The sequence below is a fragment of the Carya illinoinensis genome, chromosome 6 (assembly GCF_018687715.1).
Source record: "Carya illinoinensis cultivar Pawnee chromosome 6, C.illinoinensisPawnee_v1, whole genome shotgun sequence".
NCBI classification, from domain to species: Eukaryota; Viridiplantae; Streptophyta; class Magnoliopsida; order Fagales; family Juglandaceae; genus Carya; species Carya illinoinensis.
In genome coordinates, this window is record NC_056757.1 from 24,130,932 (window position 1) to 24,155,273 (window position 24,342).

The 24,342-nt window shown below is 35.8% G+C and overlaps 1 protein-coding gene across 1 annotated transcript; it reads right to left on the reverse strand.

Moving 5' to 3' along the window:
- Positions 1–517: 517 nt before the first annotated feature.
- LOC122312534 lies at positions 518–5,957 on the reverse strand. The gene is made up of 7 exons (XM_043127176.1): positions 5,087–5,957; positions 4,910–4,996; positions 4,568–4,780; positions 3,960–4,124; positions 3,591–3,644; positions 3,299–3,445; positions 518–1,261 (listed from the first exon to the last, which is right to left on the reverse strand). Exons 1-7 carry the CDS (start codon positions 5,432–5,434, stop codon positions 884–886), a joined length of 1,392 nt encoding a protein of 463 aa, XP_042983110.1. The 5' UTR covers positions 5,435–5,957; the 3' UTR covers positions 518–883.
- Between the last annotated feature and the right edge of the window lie 18,385 nt (positions 5,958–24,342).

Consider the following 24,342-nt stretch of genomic DNA (forward strand, 5'->3'; position numbering starts at 1 on the left):
TGTCTCCAAACCATTTTTATATTGATAAAATTATTTGTAGTTAAGTTTATAAAAGGAGGTGAGAGAAAAATGTAATAAAGAAATAATAAAGAAATGTTATTTTAATAAAATAGAGAAAATATAGGGAATGAGATGTAGGAGGTTTTTGAAAGATGAGTAAAATTTAAGAAAAAATTTTAAAAAATATACTTTTTAATTAAATTATAAGAAATTTTATAGTGAATGGGATGTGAATGCTCTTAGATAACACAATCTACCACTTTTACTTATAATTTGTGTTAATTGTAGTAATGACATTAATTATCTCCAATTTTATATCTTTTAGTCAGATCGAGGATGCTTTTATTTATTTTATTTTTTATATGGGGTCCAGCTAGCTAGGTCCACAAAATATGAATGACTATAAACTAATTAGGCTAGCTCGATTTTAGGTTTGCGACAGTAACATAAACCGGAGGCCTACATTCATCAGTGGATTGAAATATTAATGCAACCACAAAGAGAGCATGTTTTGGTGGATCCAAAGACTCAAACATTCTTATCCGATCCATTCATTTTTCAAACAGAATACAATAAATTTTTTAAGAGGATGTAAGTCAAAACTCTTTCTTAAACAAGTAGACTACGACGATAGAAAATGTTGAAGATGACAAACCCCGCCAGTATATATATTTCACTATTTCTTTTCCCCAAATTTACACCAAGTCCCTAAAAGGTGGTATAATTAATGAATCACCAGTTAGTAAAAAGAATAAGAAGAAAAAAGAGATCATACCCAAAAAAAAAAAAAAGAAAAAAAAAGAAAAAAAACCCCAACAAAAACTGAAACTAAAAAAAGTAACTTCCCCCACCTGATCATGATCTATACCTTATTCCCTTTTAGCTAGGGACATTCCACATTTCTTCCAGGTCCACCATAGTAAAAATAATTCCCCCAAACATTGTTTATTCCTCCTTGTATATCATAGCAACTTGGATGGTCTGCTAGGACTCTTAGGTTTGACAATGGAACCAAGCTATTATCCCAATCCACAACTTGCAAATTTCTAAAATAAGATGCTTTTCCAAACCCTTCTCCTGCTAAATGTCCACTTCCCATTTGTGTTGAAGTGTGGAAACCATCTGGTCTAGAATTCACAACTTCTCCTCCAAATTGCACCATGCTTGCATGATCCTGAAGGTGAGTGAACAAGAAAGATGGCCAGTACCCGACAAGAACTCCGGATCCGAATTCTAGCCACCAATTTCCATGCTTTGGATCCTACACAGGAAGAAAAGAAAAAGCTATTTAATTTAGAACCTTTTCTACCTTGTTCTGCACTCAAACTAAATACTCATTATTTATCAAGTATATATAAATCCATGTGCAAATATATATGGATGCTAGCAATCAGAGAAAAGTAGCATGGATCAAAAGGAAAAGTTTGCAAATATATATATATATATATATAAGGGAGTGAATATAAAACGATAATATGAAATGAAAAGCGTGCGCGCAGGTCAGGAAGCTCTTTTGCTTGAAAAAGAAGAGAATCCAGCCTGCAAAGCATAAAAGCGCAAGGGAAATGATGAATGCACGCGTATCATGCACTAAAGCAGGAAGTGGCGCGCGTATGATTCCTCCGATTTTTTTTTTTTTTTTTTTTTCTTTGTTATTATTATTTGGTTAGGTTGTGTATGATGTTAATGTAGGCCGGTCGTATCCTCCACTCCACGGTTATCAATGGACTTCGAAAAATGTGAAGGTCATTGAACCATGAAGTCGGAAGACTTTTGGAGAAAGTATTCAGATCTGACGGACCAGAGAAATTTACCATCGTTTGGTTGTGTTGTTAGTAGTGGGGAAGGAAACAACCTTAGCTTTGCACCAAACCCGCCGGCGGAATGTTCCTGACCACCTTTGGGTTTTATTAAAACCAGGTTCAATCCTCCATTTTGTTCTTTGAAAACCTTTTACCAATCTCACCCAAGTAATTAGTAATCTTTCAGATAACTCGCAAATTCGACACAAAATAATATGTTAGGTCTAATCGAGTCAATTCGACACGAAACGATTATTGATTTAATAAATAAAAGCCAACCCATGTGACTCATTCGTTAACTTGATTGCCACGCCATTTATTTCATATTCCATTCCCATAAAACACAATTTTATTTAACAATTCTTAGCTAGAGTAGAAACCTTTGTAATCTAAGGCATTTCATATATGAGATCTTCTGATCGAAACCGAAACTCATAAAAACTAATCCAAAGGTTATGGACAACGTCACATTAAGATATCAAGAAAGAAGTGTGACAAGAATATAACATATATATAGCATTTTGAATTTCGTTTAACTAAATTCTCTCCGAACAACTGATCTTAGCTAGTTCTCTCTCTCCCTACTTTTCAATTGTATAATTACGATCTTAAAGATTAAAAATTTGACCAAATTATTATTCAATAATTTTAGAACTTTTGGATATTCGACAGTACTTGGTTTTTTACCCAACAGAACCATGTTAGGAGTTTGTATCATGGAGGGGATCACTACCTATATGTTAGATTGAAATGTCTTCATAATATTATGTATGGACATATAGTGTCAAATCGTTGAATATAGACAAATAAATAGAGCCACCAAAAGAGGAAAGGATACCATTGGAGTACCAATGATGATAAAGGGAGCATACCATTGAATCAATGGCGTTGTGAAATATTATGATCCTAAAAATTAAAATTAAGTTAACGTACGTAATTAGTATCCGACAATCGTAAGGATTTTGGATCAATAATGAGCCTTTAACAGATTCTTTACCCTCGTCGCCAAGCACCCTTGGCCGGTCCTTCCAATTCAATGCCCTTGCTTCAGAGCCGTCGTGACTGTATCCTAACACTCACCGTCTACTTCTTTCCCTCTTTCTGTGTTTGTTACCATTAGTGATCATGACGACATCGAGGTAGTCATTGAATTTCTCAGTTAATCCTTTCCGTTGCAATATATATGTTCCCAAATTGAAATTGCATAAACTTTTAATTAACCTATAAAATGATGGACTCGGTACTTGAATTATCGGCATTTGGGATATTTATTTTAAAGAGAGGAAGTTTATTGTGGTTCTATAATTTTGTGACATTTCTAATTATAACTTCAAACTTAAATTATTAACTTTATGTTCATTGACCATAAAAATGGATGGCAAGGCTTGCTTTGAAAATGATATATATATATATATATATTAAAGATATTTTAAAAAAGAAAAAGAAAAAAGAAATGGAATTAGATGGGAAAAATGGAGGAAGTTGAAGTTACGTACCTTCCAAACCAATAAGCTAATATCGAATTGTCCACCTTCGTAGGAGGATGTTGGGGAGATTGCAGCTCCAATTGCAATTTTAGTGTTAGTCTGAACGAAGCCTGAGCACAACAAATTGTAACACCCGGTTGCTTGATATGCGTCCGACTGTAAATCAGTACGTGAATGCGTGGTTAATTGGTTATTTTCATGCATGCATAGTACGTGCGTTGAGATTAATTATTATATATCTTAATTAAGCTTGATCGAGCCTTGAATTCATTAATGAAGGAAGGGTGCTGGGAATACTTACAGTCCAGTACGTAAAAAATCGAGGATAGTTGTCCCCGTACAGCTCTGGGCTAACCTGCAGGTAGAAAATAAGTAAATGAATTAGCTCTAGCTTCCTTCCATGACTAAAATATAAAAAAAAGACACTGTAATATTAATGAAGATGAGAGGTAGTTTAGCTGTGGTAAAAGGAAGACAAAAACATGCATGCACAAGGTTTCAGAAAACAAAAAAAGTAGTAAAAGGGAGACTCATCACATGAATACCTCTTATAAGAAAGAAATTAAATAAGCCCATTCCAAAAAGAAATTAAATTTGTAGGAGAGAGAATTGAATTTGTAGGAGAGAGGAAGGAGGAAGCTGTACTATGGGGAAAGACAAATGAACATGCCTGCCAACCAGCTTCAATGGTGTTAAGATCGTCGCCAAATGAGCCTGAGATTACCCACATTTGCGACAAGCTGAATTCGTATTGATTAGCCACGCGGGGCGCCCAGACATTTATGCTAGCTTTTGCACCATAATACTGTTCTCCACTCACATACCCAACTGCATGCTGTTACCCAAAAGTCGATCTGAATATTAATTACACGTTAATAACATGCAATCCTGTGTTTGTGTGTGCCCTTTTTTTCTAAAAAAATTGAAATGTAATCTTAGTCTTCGTTAAGTTCATGTGTTTGGAACAAACAAGACAGTTTATAGGTGAAATGATGTAAAACTCTGAAAACAAAAAGCTACAGACAACTTCTTCGCCTACTCTGATTCATGTAATATTCACAATTCTCTGGAGAATTGTTGCAAAATAATTAAGAGAATAAAAAATAAGCCTACGAGGGAATTCAGTAATTTAGAACGAGGGCCAGCGAACGATAAATAAATAAATGAGGTGTGTATAAAAAAAGAAAATATTTTTTGGCTGATAATTTGTGTAAGTCTTGAATATTTGTTTCTTCCGATTTCTATATCCGTATGTAGTGATCATTTTTAAGCACTTGCCTCATGGCCATCGCTGCTGGAGTCTCTTCTAACATATTTTCTCGGTTTCCTTCCAAATCTTCGAACAGAACTTGCTCTTAACATGTCTTGTTCTGTAGTTCTTCTGACTGGAATTGTTCCTTCTGGACATGATTCGCCAGACATGCTCCATAACTGAAAGTTTTCTTCCACCACCCCCATTTGGTTATGGCCTTTTGGTCTATCTGGAGGATACTGCAATTTCACCCAAAAATACAAACTTCTTATGTTTTGAATTCACTATCTTGGCTCTGAGATATGAATTCTGAGAACTCAAGATAAATCAAGTTTGATTTCTTTCTAGTCATAGTAAAGTTGAATTACCAGTGGTTTTTTCCCTTTAAGGAGAGGGTGGTCAAAAGCTGGTTGAAGATGAGACACTACGCAATCTATGAAATCACCATCCGGACTCTGCGGGGGGAAAAACAAACATTGTTAGTCCAAAAACAGTGCAGAAACAGGGGAAGTAAAACATACGTATTTAGAGACGGGGTCAAATGCCTGAATTGTCTTGACAGCAGGCTTGTTGATCTTCCTGAGACGCGATCTTATTAATTTAAGCTTTTGTAACTCTTCCTCCGGCCGGAAAGTCTGGTTGGCTGCACGTTCTTCGCTGTGTTCCGACGATTGGACGGGACAAACCAAAGAAGAAACAAGGAGGAGGAACACAAAAATGGGAATGATTGGGGAGATCTTACACCAGCTAGATGCCATGTTTGAGAAATTCCCTTGTGTTGTATCTTCTGCAAAATCTGTTTGTTTTTGTGTACATTGGTATTGTCCTGTTCTGTATCCAAAAATCTTATTCCTAGGTTTTCTCCATGAAGACGCACGTCCCAGGAATTCCATCCAACACCTAATGACTATTCTAAGAAACCCACTTCACTCTCTCCCCAATTTCAAGGCTTTGGAACCTCAGTATTACGAAAACTTCCTTCTATTCTCTCTCTTCTTCTCTGGCAAAAACTTTCCTTTTTTCATACAAGTTCAACTTCTGGGCATGACTGTTTAAAAAAAAAAAACCATACAAAATGGGTTGGGTTTCTCAAAGTTTTACCCATGTGGGCATGGAGTTATAAATACAGGTTAGTGATGAAGTCATGCTCTATTTTTAAAAATGTGAAAAGAGAAATTAAGGAGAGAGAAAGACCCGGGGGACTGTTTGAGAGGTTGTGTTTCCAGTCTCCAGTACAAGGACTGAAACTTGAAGCTTTTTTGTGTTAATTTTATAGGGCAAAATGGCACTGATATCTGTTTTCCTTTACTTTGGTTCTGAGGACAGAAGGGAATCACACTGGATTCTGGGTTTCCAAAGTTCTTTGCTTTGGGGGTGGTTCTCTTTCTCACTTCCCGAGATGTTCTTTGTGTCAGCTAGTCTGTTTTCATTCTCTCTCATTTACCATAATAATTTAACAGACAAAATAAAGCTAACCCACTTTAGTTTTCTTAGAATATAATTGTTAATGTGAAAATTTTTCCAGGTTGGATAATTTTTCAAGGAAAATGATGGGCTGTTGCCAATGTCACAGTAGTTGAGTTGCAGATTGGTGGAGAGTTGTACGTTTGGTGGGTAACCACCAAGGCAGCCGTATCAATAAGATGTGAATGCTTCCTGTTGTTAACGTAACCTCTGAATGTAGGCTTCTCCTAAATCCTAAGTGCCACATCTTTTTGAGAAGTCGTTTTCTAAGAGTGAGCCAATTATTTATTTATGTGTTGGGCCGGTCTGCTCTCTTTGCACGCGCATCTGGTTATGTGCACTCTCTGCATGCCTACTCACGCACCCATGCATGCGGTGTTCAATCTTCCACTCACGAGCAGTTCGGTTTTCTTTTATTGGTACGAGTTGTTTATGACAAAATTCGACTTATTTTGAAAGTACTAGACAAGTTCTCGATAAAGATTTTTTAGTTAAATGTGTCTCGGATAATTTAAGAAAAAATGATTTAAATTCGATAATCTCAAAAGTGTGAATGCGGAGTTTTGAATTTACGACATTCTATTAATGTGGCTTGCCCCGCGATTCCATACCATTCATTGGAGGTCATTTAGCAGTTGTTTACCAATGGTTGGTACACTGGAATTTTTATAGACTGTAAAAATGTGTGGTATCTCTAACATTAAATCTTTTTTTAATCGATAAATGAATCGAGGATAGCTGTGGCGTTGTACTCTCTAAAACTTTTTGAAATCATAAAATAACCCTTAGATTTTATATATAATTCTACAAATATAGATAATGACTCTAAAAAATTTATAATCTTTCTATGGTCTCTAAAATTTTTTAAAATTACAATATACCTAGAAATATCTCTTTTCATTTTTTTATAGTCTCAAAATTTTATTTAATTTATATATATTATCTATTTTCAAGGGTGTGGCTTCTCTAAAATTAAAATTAAAACTAAGATCAGAAGAAATAATAAACTTATTAATATGGATTCCAAAATTTTTTGTTATATAATATTGGGTTTCCTAATATGGAATCCAGAGTGAAAAACAAGAAAAATTATTTCACTTCGATAATTTATATAAAAAATAATTTGTAGTTACGTTTTTATAATTTTCAATCTCTTTTTTAATTTACATAAGAGAAATTATATTGATAGTCCTAGGATATTCAAGTGCAAGCCCCGCCCACACTTTTTGAAAAAAAAAAAAAAAGTAAGTAAATTTAGGACTTATATGAAAAAAAAAATTATTTTTTAATGGTGGACCGTACTTTTTTTCAAATGAAGTGTGTATAGTTTGTACACCTTAAGATTATATTTATCATTACTCTTTATATAAATGTGTCACACAATAAAAAAGTTGACCCTTCCTTGACACGATATTTGATAGTTCTGCCACTAAAGGGTCAACTCTTCAATTTTTGGATTAATTAACATAAAAAAAAAAATCATTTTTTTAGATCATTTAGGAACAAGAATTAACAGACTTATAACCTATTTCCACTTTGGTACTTTAATTACATCCGCTACTGCAATAGATCATGGAATATCCCAGAGGTCGATGTAACTAAGAACTGAAGTTCTTAATGGTCTGTCACTACATTTAGAGTCCAAGCATGTCAAAAAAAAAAAACTTCTCAAACAATGTGCAACCATTTACGTACATATGCGAACGGAAACATTAGAGGACATATATGATGTCATGGCTAAAGGCACATGACATCACTGAGCACCCAGGCTAGCTTGGATTGATTATATGTCCAGCATTTCTACTACTGCATGCACCCGTTTCATTTTTTTTCTTTTTTCTTATCTTTTTTTTCTCGTTTGTCCCACTTTGGAGCACAAACGAAGCTACCATAATTATGCAAATCAGGCTTAACTTCATTCATGGTTTTCTATCACTTATTAATTATTAAACTAGTTTTGATTTTATTTTTCTGCATCTACTTCTCAGGGTTTTGACACTCACTCACGCCTGCATCATACAAACAATAGAAAAGCATCGAGGACCAGGAATATTTTCCCAAAAGATGTTGTCCCTTTTCTTTCTTCTTGGCGAGCTTGCTTGGCTCCCATAACATGCCACTCATTCCAGACCAATTCAAGTGGTACACATAAAAGATATCTTAGTGGAACCAAACCGATATCTATCTATCCTGCATGCCATTGAATTAGCAGAAGCGCTCCAGCCCTTCTGGAATGATTCTATCTTAGACCCTGGTCGTTAATAGTAGCAATATGTATACGGGTAATGAATGGTTGTGATTTCAGATGCCTTTAAACCAAGCTGGAAAAGTATTATTTATTTACAGAATTTTAATACATAGGTTGGGTACGTAGCAGCTAGCTAGCTTAGTGAGGGTGGTCTGAGGTCTTAAATTTTTGCTAACCCTTTCAAATTACACCAGCTAAATCCAGCTATCCACACTCTAAGGATGGTCCAGACTCCATAGTTTGAAAGCTCTAACAAAAACTTGCAGTAGAAATAAAGTATATAGTACTATTACTTGGCTCCATAATTAGACGAAAACAGCATCGTTTGGCAATGAATTTCGAAACCTAACTACAAATATAAAATCATAGTCATCAAGTGGTAATCCCATGCGGATGCAGTGAGTGTGCACGTGCAATGATTGGGTGCAATACAATGCAATTCAATTCAGGAAACACCGACAAATGTGGCCCGAAAGGACATTCAAGAAACATATTATACGTGTAAAATGGATCCTTTCATGACAAATGAGTTTTCTGTAAGATATTAATTAATGGATATATAATTCCATCAGCATGTATCTGAGTGTATATATATGAATCAGTAAAGCTGCGTATTGCTTATCGGCCTTGACATAGAAGCTATAATTTTTAAGATTATATATTATTGCTAGTATTAAAAATTTACACAAGATAAATATTTGAGCATAATTATATGAGATGAGTCCATAAGATTGCAATATTGTTGAAGCAACGTGAATGACATCTTTTATCTTTCTAGTGCTTTCAGAATTTACCTTTCATCATCTTGAGGAAGAAAGGCTGACATGATCAGTGCATATGCCTAGCTAGAAGATGGAGATATGCAAACCAAATTGAAGGAAAGTCTTGCGCGCAGGTAAACAGCATCTAAGAGTGCCATCATGAATCCCTTAGCACAGTACCGATCATTTTTTGCCGTTCTTTATTGCCAATCCCTGGGTCTCCGTTCCGACTTGGGGAGTTCCCACCAACCAAATTATAATGAGGAATAAGTACTAGGCCTAACAATTGGTATTGTCGTGTCAAGTTCAGATCATTTTGCGAAATTTGGGTCCCTTACGAGTCAATCTTGACCAAGTGCTAATCTCATTTTGAGTTAAGGTCTGTTTGACGAGTTGTACAAAAATAGTGTAAAAAATGTCTACTCGAACTTGACCCATTTAATTAAACGGGTTATACTCAATTTTAATAAATTAATTTCAAGTAGAATTTAAAAAATAGTGTAAAAAATTATCAACCATAATCAAGATATCCTAGAATTTTCTATCTGAATTATAATGACAGGAATTTAGAGCATGTAGTAGTCTTTATATATGTTCTTACCATCAGTGGTTCAAATCATGTGGTCTAAAACTATTCCACATAACTGTTTGTTTTTTTGGTTCTTTGGTCAAGTTGTCCAATGCTTGAGGTGGTCATTTGCCTAGATTGGAGTTATTTAATTTTTTTTTTAATTGTATTTCTCATAACCCGGCCATAATCATAATGTCTCCAAGTTGACTCTGAGGGATGGCCCTGTGGCATCTGCATAAAGAAAAAGGAATGGCATTTATTCACAAAAGGGCCACAATGTATGTATGTTAATTGACACGACAAGAGTGCTGGAAACCAAAGTACTCCTTTTCTGACATCTAAATGCCATTTGGTTGCATTGACTCTAGATTGCGAGTTGAATCATGACAAGAATGGTCACCTCAGAGGATCCATCTTTCTGTGTCTTTCTTAGGTTATTTTACCTGATTAAATGGACAAAAGAAGGAAGAACAAGAGTGACTATTATCCCAAGTGGCAGGCTTTGCACAACGATAGTCTTACATTCCAAGTAAAAAAGCATTGTTTTTGGGATGAATTCAAGGGGCTTATGGTTAATATGGGTCAAATCCACCCAAGAGAAAAAGTTGACAAAGACCCCATATCTCCTTAAAAGCTGGTTGACTACAACCTTTCATTGTATTGGCTTACACACCATGACTAGATCCATATTCTTCTAATGGGTTGAGAACCCCACAAGGAAGAACCAAAGGTGAGCTTTTTAAGACCCAATTCCTAGAAACCTTGAAAAAGATGACCGACAGGGGAATGTGATCAAAGAGTATTTATATCATGTGTGAGGATCATTACCACATTTTCAGTGGGGATGGGCTTGAATTTCAAGTACTGCGCGCTTGCAAAAGAACAATTAAAGAGGTTTTGCCATGATGACATAGTTGTAATTCCTTGACTCAGTTTATTTCGAGCCGCTAATTTTTGGTCTCATGTGGACTTCAATTCAAAGGAAAGTCTAAAGAACCTTTCGCAAATTACTTTTGTATTAAAGTTTTTTGTGAAATCTTTTGACATATGGAACATGGAGTTTGAGGAGGTATTTTTTTATGGATAATCTCAACCCCAAATTAATTTAATGGTAAATGAAAAAAACACTGATTCTTTTATTTCCTTTGTGTACGGCGATCGACCAAAGTGTAAGATGATATTGAAAAATTAGAAAACAATTAAGCAATTTTGGAACAGCATCTAGGCGTCTGATTTTTGAATTTTAGTTTCAAGTTGGTGTATTCGCAAAGTCAAATCCAGTAAAGAGAGTCTTCTATATATAGACAACCATGAAAAGAAGAGAATACATAAAATTACGAAAAGAAAATTCTACAAACTATATAACCATCATGATCCTACACTTACTCTACCATGAGGAGATGATATATACCCCATTAACCTTTGAGTTTTCATTAAATAAAAATGAATATCTAATAGTACTAAAAATGTCATGTTTTATGTAGTAAAATGAAAGTGAAATGAAAATATGATTTATAACATTATTCATCATGAAATTAAAGAGCGGTACTATGATAGATATGTAGGGCTTGCATGACCAATTCAAAGCCTCTTCTATAAATACCAACTTTTATTTTTAATTTTGGGTAATCATTTAATTAGAGTCTTACTTGTAAGTTGGTGTGGATGGTGTAGATGACCGACCACTCAATCTTCACACTAAGGACATGATATAATTATATATTTGATTTACAAGAAAATTTAATAATTTAACTTTTTTAGAAAATTAATTAAATTATTTCATGTCAGCGTATTGAAATGTATGTTTTCAAATATATATAATATTTTAATTGCCATAAAATATAAATTTGTGACCAATTAATTCGTTCTCTTTCTCATCAAATGGGCACATGCATGTTTCGCTCTATAATTAATGAGTTTTGCTATGTACAAAATATTCATGTACTAATTTGTGTATCAATACTGTTATTTTCATATTCAAAATTTAAATTGGTCTAATTTTCATTAAATTCTGACTTTCTGACTAATCACATTAAATGAGTGCGTGTATTGGTACGCAGAATTACTTACAATCAGATTTTTCCATAATTAATATACAAGGGATCATTGGATATTCTTAAATTATTCTTTTAAATAGCTAGGAGTCATATTTTAATGCAAAAGGCTCTAGAAAAAGGCGAAAAAGAGGATATGAACGGCTTGAGGGAAGACTAACAAGTAAGTGAATAACAACCGCGTACAGTTGTGTTAGGCAATGATTTTGTCTAAGAGGCATGGCCAGCTTTCCTAATTAAAGCAAGATATAAATTAATTAAGAAGAAAATCCAGGCCGTTCCCCAGTCAAAAGTAGAGCAACTGATCTATGGTGAAAGGCTGAAAGCTGGGGTTTGTTTTCAAAGGGACGGACATAAGCCAGCGGAACATGTCGCTGACTTCCCTTTGGTCCAACCAGCTGGTTTGCGCATAAAAGGTCATGATTAATTAAGAGAAAATTGGATCGTCGAAAACCAATATTTTTCTATACGCACTATTTTTCTTTTTTTATGTTTTATTCATTTGTGATGTCCTTAAGGCATAATCTGATCATGCATGGGCCACATCTCTAGTAATACATCATCACGTGCATCATCATGATGTTCATATATATATGTTGCTCGGTCGAGCTAACTAAATACATGAGTCTGAAAGCTGGGGAGTCTCTTTGCAAAGTTGCTTGCTATATGGGAACAATACATGATGATTAATCATATATTTCATTCAATATTGCCTGCGCATCATCATCATCATGTGCATGGGTACTCCAGCTATCGAACTAAGAAAATCTTGATCTATTATAAGCAACTTCAACAAACAGTTGTTTTTGTATAAATTAGCTGATCATGGCATCATGCATGATGGGCTTAATGCATGGATTAATCCTGATCACCATATGGCTGTGGGTTTAGGCCGGTTGCTAATTATTTTGTTAAACCTTTATTCCCAAGTCACAATCATTTCTTTCAAATTCGATGATCATCGAATTTTGTTTACAGATTTGCTTTACCTGTAACTGATTACTTGCTACCAGAGCTGAAGCACCTATGCTTCTGCCTTAAGCACTCCACCTTCAACACATGATCAGTCTTTCAGATTTAAATTTAGAAAAATTATATTATTAAGTCTTGTGTAGATCTAGACAAATAGTAAAGTGCTTACAGGGTATAATTTATATAATTTGAAACATAACTTCTCAAAATTTTGAATCTTATAAATCAAATCTTATCATTTAAGTGATGTGTGGATGATATATTCTATACACTGACTTGAGAATAGAATAATTTTAAAATTTAATATTCTAGATATGATAAACATTGAGGTGACAGATGATAGCTGATTGATGATAGCATCAAGCATATATATAAAGAGATATATGGGTTTCTCATGATCTTTTTCCCTGCATCTTTTATCACTAAAGAACCAAACCTAGCCCTAGAAATTAGCAGAACATTCATAGGTTATAATCTACACATAAATGGCACAACATCAGTTTGTTGGACTTTCAAAATCTAAGCCTTCAGTGCCGATAGTTTATATGGTTTTTTAATGTGTTTGTTTTTTGGGGGGGGGGGGGGGGGGGGGGGGGGGGTGGGGTGTGCGGGGGAAGGCTTCTCATGAGTCCAAACCCGGCCAGAAGCCCTTTAGTCTCAAGTTTAGGCTAATTTAGATTATAGTTGGCATTCTTTAGTGACAATTAAAAGCCCTTTCTCCGTTAATAGTCCATTTCTTTAAAATGGGCCGAGTCACTTATTTTAAAAAGGCCTGATTTAGTAAACATAGATTGTAGCCTACTTGAGGTGATCATTAACGGGTGCGGCTTGGGTCCTGTTACAAAAATAACAGGAAATCTCATTGAGGGAAACCAACATGTGTAAAGTTATGCTGGCCAAATCGATGTCGTGTACATATCTCCTGTTTTTCCTGGCTATATGAGCCACTGATGACTAAAGAAATGTCTCATATTTTTTTCTATACGCTGGCTACTGAAACTCATCCGGAACACTCTGGCAAGAACCAGCTGCAAAATCGTGGATTGGCAAATGTGAATCTATTCTTGTTACATTATTTATGTTAAGGAGAGTGCAGTTATTGGTGGAGACCACTTGCTAGCTTGATACTTCTAATAAAGGACATCAATCGGCAATACTAGTTATAAATCAAAAGAGAACAATAACAGCCATAACAAAAAGAAGCTTGCAACTATGGGTTCCCAATAAGAGAATAATTTAAGAAAATTCTTTATGGAGTATTATTTTCAATGATGTTTGTAATCTGGTGTTGTTTATAAAATAGTCTATTGTTGTTGTCGATCTAGTTGAAACTGTAGAATAGTGTTTGTAAAAAGTACTCTTAGAATGTGAAGTGGGATAACTTGTTCTAGTTTGTAATATAATGTTGATAGATGATATATCACTCTCAAATGTGTAATTAATAGTTATAATTATGAAGTTTGGCTTTCGAGAAATCAGTTCATAAACAATACATATGTAAAACTTGTGCATCAATGCACCAATACTCGATATTTTCTCCAATATACGGAAAATAAAAATAAAAAAAGGCCTCAAAACTACTCTATTGTAACCTTGAACCAAGCATAACCGAATGATATCTAAGTGTACATACTTTAGTTGTAGCCATATTTTTTTGGAAGAAATGATATAGTGAAACATAGTTTAATCGATCTTGGAAGAAATCATAGATACTCATGTCTTGAATATTTGTACTTACATGAGAACATGATTTACTCTTGGCATCCTATAATATTCCAAATTAGATTCCACAAGCGATAAGAAAACCAAATAATGGCTTCGTCATAACTAGAGACTGGAGACCAAGTTCCAGTCTCAAGTTGGATTTAAGGAAATGATATGCAAAATAAAAATGTAAGAACCCTTAGGAGATTTACATTTACCAATAAAAGAGAGAAAAGTGCAGAACAAAACAGATTTACATTTACTAATAGAGAATAACTTCAAATCGGTGAATCCGTTGTGTGTAGAACAACAGCAACTAATAGATGAAAGCCACGTAGGGGATACATGTTCTGCAAAGTGGGGGCGCATTGTAGAGTAACATCAAATTGAAGGGTCATCTTTCGAGATCCCCCTTCACCCCCTCCTCCCCCCCTCCTCAACTCAGCCCCCCCTTTCTCTATCTCTCAAACCGAACTAGAGGAACCCACTTTCTATTAGTTTTCTTCCCCATTTCTCTCTCCCTCTCAATCACTGACTCTCTCTCTCTCTCTCTCTCTCTCCCTCTCATCCTCTCTCTCTGATGAAATTAGGTTTGTGGCAGTGGTGGCTAAGCGAAGCTTTGCTGGAACCTCACTGCAATATATCATTGATAGAGTGAGATCAAAGAGTGAAAGAGATTGAGGGAAAGACTTGTCGGCGTCAATGAAGGCCACTTGTGGCAGTGGTATGTGATGGTGATGGATTCCGAGGCTCATGAAAATTGTAGCAACAACCCTAGCCCTATAAAACTTTCCCAAAATTGAATGTGAAATGGAAAGATTACATGAATTATATCTAGACAACACTGCCATAAAAGAACTACCTCCATTTGTTGGGAACCTCAGTGGGCTTTGCATTTTGAATTTAGGAGGCTGTAAAGATCTTATGCATTTACCAAGCAACATGTTTCAATTGAAGCACCTAAGGGAACTTTATGCCTATGATTGTTCAAATCCTACTCCATCTTCCGCAATAGTTTTTCCATCACTGGAAGTTTTCAATCTTAAAAACTGTCATATCAAAATTGGATTTCTTTGACACTTAATTGTAATTCCACATTACAAGAATTAGATCTTTCAGGGACTGATATTTTTATCCTTCCAACAAGCATAAGACCATTTAATGCTTTTAATGTCCCGATCTTGGAGGATTGCAAAAAACTTAAAGGAATTTGAGTTCACTGTTTGAGTTTTGCGGCTGGGTTTATGAAAAGGGGAAGAGGAAAACAGAAGTTGCGGGCTGGGTATTCTGTAAAGATGTTTTGGTGTGGCCAAGTTTAGTGGTGTTTTATGTACTCAGCTGATGTGTCCCCTTCTAAGTGGTCTCCGATAAAGTGGCCTTATAGGATGCACTTGTCTAAAGAGGGACTGTTACTAATATTCCAAGTTTTTATGCTCATTATTTTCCATACAAGCAAGTCGTTTTCCAAAAAGGAAAAACGAATTTTATGAATATACGTCAAACTAAAGTGTTCCAAATGAGTTCGGCTAGCGTATAAAAAAAATAGTAAATATATATATCTTCAGTGGCCATCCAAATTTTTTGCATTCTCACACCAAAACAAAAGATATGTACACGACATCAGTTTAGCCAACGAACCTCTACACCACGTCGGTTTCCTTAACAAGCCATTTCCTGTTATAAAAATAATAGGACCCATCATTAACTATTCTTTGGAAAAAAATCGTACTTTAGTATCCAATTTGATAATTATTTATAATTTACAACTTTAATAAAAACTAACTTCTTTTTTTCACATTTTCAAATTTTTGAAATTTTGTAAAATCTTTAAAAAGTATAAATATATAATAATCTTTTATCAATTCAATTAAATAAGATTGTGAAATGGGGGGTATTAAGCATTATTATTTTTTCAAATCATAATACTCTATCAACATGCAGTAGTTTGTCATGGAAATGATTTCTCAGGAGAAGCCACATGGCGCAGAATTTAGCTAAATTATTGAAGAATTTAGCTAATTGATAATTTCAAATTGAGCTAATTATGGTGGTTTAATTTATGCTGCAAGACTTTTGCATGAATTACATCAATGAAATAGAAAAGACAACGACTCAATCATTCACTTGTTCCACATGATGATATTACCAAATGGCTAAATAGTCCTTGTTGAGGAGTGCGCAGAACACCATATCATAAAGGCCCATGAACCAAAATGCTAAGGCCTGCTCAGCACAAACCAAAGGTCCAAGTACCCAGAATGCACCAGTGTGCAATTCAAATTCAACTATCATTAACGATGATTTAATGATATGAAGAATAGGAAATCCCCGGTGTGATATCCACCCAGTGTACTGAGTCCCCACAACATAACAAACGATTTGAAGTCCTAACAATTTGCAATCCAGCAAGGATTAGAGAATATCAAAGCATGAGGCAAGTCATTCTCATCACATACCCAGCCTATATAAATAAAGGTCAAAGAATACACCTAAGGTAATTTCGAAAATTGAAGCTATTATCTTAGAATTAAGATTTTGTCTCTCGACAGATCATTCTGACTTAGGCATTAGAGTTGTCCCCCCCTCCCACACCGAGCCCCACTCATCTTCTTGTTGCAGGTTACTGGAAGTCGTTAGCAAGAATACAAAACACGTTTGTAACAATTAGCGTCGTCTGTAGGATCTCCTGATATCTCAACGTACTTTTGTATGCCTACAACAATGCACTATCAAGTAATCTGCGATCAAGAAACATCAACAACCAGTGATCAAGCAAACAATAGGATGGAGGGTAGATTTGCAAAAATGGAAGAAAGACTAAAAAAGCTGACTCTAGAAATGGATAACCTCCATCGAGAAAACAAAGCCCATAGGCAAAGAAGTGTAGGAAATGATGCACCAAGCCAAGCCGAGAGGAATGAGGTAGAGTACAAGGCCTTGTTTACAGGATTCATTTTGGTAGAAGCATTAGGGGCAAAGGAAATGGATGTGAAGGCAGATATCCAGGTTGTTCTCATTCAAGTGATGGGAGAATATGTAGCGAAAGGCAAGAAACTCAAGAAATACCTACAACAAGTATGGGAAGAATGCGACCATTTCTAGTACTTCAACATTAAGCAAATACTATAAGAGAAAAACCAGAAGCTGGATAAGCTTGCACCAATCGCCTCGGGCATGGAAGAATCTACTTTTCCCTATGAGGTAAAAATAAAAAGGTTAAAAATCCCCGCCATAAGGATTGAAGTCTCATAAATAAAATTGGGTGGACCAAAATGGGCACTGGACGTGATCAAATATCTGACTATAGGAGAGCTCCCTGATGAAAAATAGGAGGCAAGAAAGGCTAAAAAAAGGCAACAAGCTTCACCCTAATAGATAGAGTATTGTGCAAATGATGCTTCTCTACTCCCCTCTTAAGATGTGTCTCATTTGAAGAAGTACAATATATATTGGTATAAATATATGAATGAGTGTATGGAAATCACTTTGTTTTGAAAAGCCCTAGCAAGAAAAGTCATGAGAACAAGTTACTGCTAAGACCACATATCTTCAAGGATGTGGAAGAATTCGTTAGGAAATGTGCAAAATGACAATTATAAGCACTACTGCCTCCTTTCTTACCAAAAGAACTAACATCGATCACATCGCCTTAGTTGTTTGCACAATGAGGAGTTAGTATAGTTGGTCCCTTCCCTTACGTAAAGGATGAGTAAAGTTTGTCATTGTTACTGTAGATTACTTCACCAACTAGGTGGAAGCAGAAGCTTTGGCCACTATCATAACGAACAATATCACCAAGTTCTTGTGGAAAGCTATTATATGCCGATTTAGCATATCTTAGAGCATAATTTCAGACAATAGGTGTCAATTCGAATTTGGTCATTACCGTGATTGTTGTGACAAGTTGGGAATCAAGTTTAAATATTCCTTCTCAAGCCACCCCCAAGCCAACGAGGAAGTTGAAGCAACCAAAAAATCTTGCTTGGAGTTTTGAAAAAGAAATTGGTGGACCAAAAACAAAAAAAAAAAAAATAGGCTGAAGAGTTGTCAGAAGTCTTGTAGACCCCAACAGGAGAAACCCATTTTGCCTTGACTTAAGAGAGCAAGTCAGTTGTATCAGTAGAAGTGGAAGCTAAGTTACAGAGTCTAACACTTCAATGAAGACTCCAATGATATAAGGCTAGAACAACATCTATATCTATTGGAGGAAAGAAGGAAAGAAGCTGAAACACAAATGACAGATAATAAAAGGAAGTGGAGCACTACTTCAACAAAAGGGTCAATATCATATCATTCAAGGTTGGAGGCCTAGTCTTAAAGGAAGCAAGAATGATGACACAAGGAGAAGAAAAGCTTGAGTACATAAGCCTTTGCCCCTTAAGCCGAGTGCCCTTGCACTCGCACTCACACGTGGTGACGAAAGGGTGATGACTTTTTCTTAAGTGCATCAACCCACACCCCTTAAGTTGATGCAACGCCCCCAAACCCCCACTTGGGATGTAATAGATACTTAAAGTGTTGGAACATGCAACACAATATTACATACCCCTCTTTATGACAGTTAATATGCAATTAACTAGCAGTATACAGTAATAGCAATGGAATAAGGGTAAATAATTGTAACTGATAAGAGAATGAACTAAAATATCCCAATAGCATCAATATTCATAATGAGTTCAAACGATAAGGTAGCATATTTTCAATATAAAATACTTAAATAATAAGTCTCCATTATTAGATTAACTCCTTCATACATTTTAAGATACGAAGGGTTAGAGCTATGAACATCAAAATAAGATTTAATCTTCGATCGAGATCAAGCTCCTCTTCAATTAGTCGAATCCACTGGTCCATCTTGTCCGTCCTTGTCTGGTCCTAATATAACTTATATCATCCCGAGAGGAATGGTAGTAGATCCACACAGAATGAGATTTACTAGAAATCTCAGTAAGTTAAACAACCAACGTGTAAAAGGATAAATTATGCATAAAAAATGATAAATATGAAATGCATGCTATGCAAAAAATTAGTATTTGTCTTCTATTCAGATTCCTCAACTTTTCAGAAAAACTTAAAAAAAAAGCATATTTTCTTACAGAGAACATTTTCTTAATTCAACTTTAAAATCATAAAATTTCATCACTATTAAGTATCATTAACAATCACATTAATAATAACATATGGTATCATCTCAATTCCTCATATGCATTGTGAGGACTTGTTGATGACATAGTACAACTCATGTTGAAACTACGTTGTCTATAGACTCATTCTCAATGCATTGGTAATATAACATAACATTATCATAACATCATAACATATACACCCACCAGTCATAGGTGTCGTCAAATTTTGATTTCGCTTAGGCGTTCTTTAAAAAAAATCTATTTGAAGCCTGTTGACTATTCTTCGTCAACCTAAGGGTTTACTACTCCATTTTTACTAACTCCAGAGTGGACAAAGGAGTTCCAAGAGGATAAATCCCCATCCTAACTTTTTGGATTGTGATAAAAATTAAGTTTTCATGCCATGCTTGAGAATATTTTTCATGACACGCGTTTATAAAAATGCTTCATGTGAAAAAGACAATTTTGTATAAAATGACTCATTGGATGAAAAAATTTCACATGTCATGTAAGCAAGTAATCATGTACTCAATGTATCATATAATATGATATTTCATGCTTAAATGACATTTATATCATGAATGTGGCATTTATCAATAAATCATAAATAAATTATCAAAGTGTAAGTTAAAAGCCAACTTACAAAATGTCCAAGTTTTGAAAAATCGTAGCGGCTGTAAACAAGTAAGTTAAGATTTGAGATTCTAAGGAAGATGTTCAAAATCAAAAGGGTAAAAAAAAAAAAAATAGGTATTTACAAAAAATACCCAACTCTCCAAAATTGCTACTAAGGCCCTAAATTTTCACTATTTGCAAATGAACTCCAATTTAACCAAACTTCATATACCTCATATTTTCTATGTTCTAAAACCATCTACTTCTTTAGAATTGAAAAATTGAAAGTGCAAATATGCCAAACACACCCAACCCATGGCATGCAATCCCTTAAGACCTTGATATGATTTCAACAATTCAACCTCTATGGATGCATGTGTACTCATATTCGTTAAGTGCCAATAGTAATTATAATTTCGGGATAAATTAAAAACTTAGGCTTAGGTTATAAAAGCTCATCACAATAGTTAATCATGACCTTAAGATCTTAATCTTCATTAATTCGACCATTAAGCATATATATGATATGTCTAGCTTTCTTCACCAAGAGATGTTTCAAAAACTTAATCAAATCATACATTTTCCTTCATATCCCATTGCAAGGGATTTCTAAATGCACTTTATCCAATCCTAGGTAAAAATAATCAAAACTTACATAAATTAAGCATAAACCAATCAAAAACCGATGTATGCTAGATGATCAACACAAGATAGAATTAAAGCCTATTATGGCATGCCTCCAACTTCGAAATTAAACCTTCAAAATTCATTCTAAGACATTTTTGGATCACATAAAGTCATATCAAGTCATTCCATGGCTAAAAAAATTCAACCCAAAATAATTTTTTTCATCAAAACTTCAAGTTTGATCCGGTTTGACATTAGCATGCTAAACCTTAATTAAACTCACTCAAAAATCCATTCCCATGCCATAATTTAAAGCCTAAAATTTCATTCTAACACTTAACAATAGATAGTTCAAGATTACTTACAGAAATTCATGGCCCTTAAAACTCCCAACACAAGTACGCTCAATAACTTTAAGAACTTCACTCGGTTTTACTCTATTACTTACTAAGGGAAGAAAATCTCTCAAGAACTCAAGAGGCGGCTTGGAGAGAGGTGTGGAGAGATGAGGAAGTGAGGGAGGTATTTATAGGCTTCAAGAGGGAAAGGTATGTTGACCTTGGCTAAAGGAGGGCTTGGTGATTGATTGAGTAGGTGGTGGAGTGTGGTGGTGAGATTTCCAACTTGTGTCATCACTTGTGCAGGTGAATAATGTTTAAAACTCCATGAATTCTTCATTTCAGATGCTACAAGATGCTAAGTGGGTGCAGGTTCTACCATGGTGTAAAAAATAAAAATTAAAAAAAAAAAAAAAAAAAAAAAAAAGGCATGAAGTCATTCCATGATGCTGTCGGGTAGTAGTATGAAAATCTGGACAGATTTTCATCTCTTGCTTGCATCACTTTTGTTTTGCCTCCATGGTTGGTTTGTGCAAGTATCATGACACTCTTTGAAGGCTTTTTCAGGTGCTAGAAGGTGGAGGATTGGCTACCAAGTATTCAAGTGTGTGTAGCTCATGGAAGAGGGTGAAGTAGCTGAATGGTTCAATCTTGATGCCTATCGGTTTGTGGTGTTGGCTTGGGGGAAAACTTGGTCAAGACTTTATGATGGCTTTGAGGGGTTCATGGGGATTGTAGGGAAAGGGATGTGGCATGTGGTATTGGCTCAACCAAGAGCAGAAATTCAAACAAACACAATGCCACTCGGTTTGGCTTCAATTAAGCTTCTAATGGAACCAATTAGGGTCTTTTTGGTTTGCTTCCTTGGAGTCAATTAGTCCAACAATCAAATTGAACTAAGACGAATAATGTGAGATATTAAAGCATGAAATTACCTTGAGAAAGAGGTGCATCTGGTGTGTGCTAGGCACTAAATTGGTGCAATGCACAAAGTGATGCATCAAGGTGCAATTGCGGTGATTGGGCATTGACATGTCTTTGCCTCTATTGACATATGATGTGTCAAGATTAAACTTCTAATTTTATCATTAGGCACTCAATTGTAACACCTAAGTTGGAGGAGTAAATATAAGGAAAATAATAAAAAATCAAGAGTCCAGAGTTAGAGGAGTAAAAGCATCAGACATCATATCTTGGCCCATGGAATCAATGACCTATTATGTGGCACGACCAGGATGAATGGAGTTCAAATCCAAGGACCTTAAATTTCTGTAAGGATTTTTCAACAGGTGGTTCCTATGCTTATGCCAGGTTTATAACCCAACCCCCAAGTTAAGGACAAAGGCCAACCTCCTCTTTGGAAGCTCTCAACTCATCCTCCAACTTGGTGACTTTCTTCTCAAAGCCAATAGATTTCTTCCTGTGAGTCTCCATAACACGACTAAGCTGAAGGAATTTTTCTTTATGTTCCTTAAAGTCCTTGTTAGCTTCCACGAATAGAGCCTTCAGCTGATTCATCTCACAACGGACATAGTCAAGGGTTAAACTAAGCTCCCAAATAGTGTTCTCTGATTGGGCCGCCATACCATCATTCTCCAAGGAGCTGTGTTTGGTTTCCTCTAACTCTTCCTCCAAACGTTGGAGCCTGTTCTACATGGTGTCACATTCTTCCTCTAAGATTTTAGCCTCGAAGTAGCATCTCGACACTTCTTCCCCAAACTTTTTAAGATCATGTCGAAGACCAATCACATTGTCACGGAGGCCGGCAACATCTTCTTCTAGCATGTGGGAGTAAGACTCCCAATGAGAACATGCATCTGCCAACTCATCCCTCTCTGCCCTCATCTCAGAAATAATTGACAAGTGGTCTTGACACCAGAGTAGAGCAAACCTCATTTTCTAGATAAAATTGGCAATTAATGACCCAACCAGCGAGTTGATCACCATATTATGAAAAGGAAAGAAAGGTAATAATGCAATAACTAAAGTGAAGAAGCTTACCAAAGACAAAAAAAAAAAAAAAAAAAAAAAAATCCCTTAGTCGGGGTGTGATGTCTCACACCGGTTCTTCCATGTGGTTGCTAGCTCGTGAGGTAAGCCTTAAGGAATAAGACCCGGAAGGGTGAGGTAACCCTAAAAATTAAGTTCCTTACCAGTGAATGAGGGCCTAGAACCACTTGCCTGCTAGGAATGATGGGGCAATGAAACCACGAATGATGGTGGCGTGAAGAGAGCATTAACAGGGATCACTGATCCACCTTTACCAGAAGATTCAACTTAGCCCAAAAGAGGAACCAAATCTAGAACCCCTTCTAGATTAGCAAGTGAAGGTACTTGCTCAAAAGGGGAAAAAATGTAAGGTGGGGAAGGAATTGAAGCACGACCCCCACTGAGGTCAACACTTGAGGGATCATTACGAGATAACCTCTAGGGATCGAATGAAATGTTAAGAGTTTTCCCACCAGAAGCTACAAAAGGGATGGATGGTGTGGGACTATTGTAGTAATCCTGTAGAAATACATTGACCTCTTGTGCTTTGACCAAATCCCTCGGGGCCAGAGACATGTCCTCCATATTCTCAAAGGGCACCCCAAGAAGGGGACCCACAGAGCCCTTGGGCACAAATGCCAGAATTGTGGAATGCAGCACCATGGCGATATCCACCTTCTCTTAATCAAGGATCACAACCAAGCGGTCAGGAGCGAATACGGGCTAATAGACCTACCCTTGGCCTGAAGGCTCAGCATCCAAAACTAGGGACAAGTTAGCTTCCATCTGCTTTAGAATCTCCTCCAAGCAATTATGAGAAGATGAGGTTGGACAATCTGATCCACTATTTCCTAGAGGCGAAGAAACGTGCTATTGTTGATCAACTTGTTGTACCGATTCACTGCCTCTAGGAAGCGATGAAGCCTACATCTAGATAGCAACAACCAAGGTTATGGAAGCACCCTTAGAGCTAGATTCACTAGAAGTATCATTCTTACTATGGATTGAATCACTAGGTGGAGCTCTGGTGGAATGGAAGTGGCCCTTATTTGCCTACAAGGATTGGATGGAACCTTAAAAAAATTGCATCTAATAATGTGAGAATGGCTTGGCATAATCAGAAATTGGTCAAAATTCACCCAAGTAAGAAGAACATCAGTATAAACTGTCTTAGAGTTCTATCTAACCCAAGAATAAACTTGTTGAATGTGGGCCTCCTTTAGAGTGGAAGGCACCACATTGAACTCACGATCTTCAAGGATAACACCCCACACTGCCCGAACTAGAAACTCTTGGTGGCTACCTTCTACCACCAGGTATTCCCAACCCAAA

Excerpts from the sequence above, each read along its gene's own strand:
- LOC122312534 (XM_043127176.1), bottom strand. The coding sequence starts at position 5,434 with ATGGAATTCCTGGGACGTGCGTCTTCATGGAGAAAACCTAGGAATAAG. Across the intron at positions 4,125-4,567 it reads CCAGCAGCGATGGCCATGAG|CATGCAGTTGGGTATGTGAG; the intron begins GCAAGTGCTTAA and ends TTTGGGTAACAG. Across the intron at positions 1,262-3,298 it reads TTAGCTTATTGGTTTGGAAG|GATCCAAAGCATGGAAATTG; the intron begins GTACGTAACTTC and ends CTTCCTGTGTAG.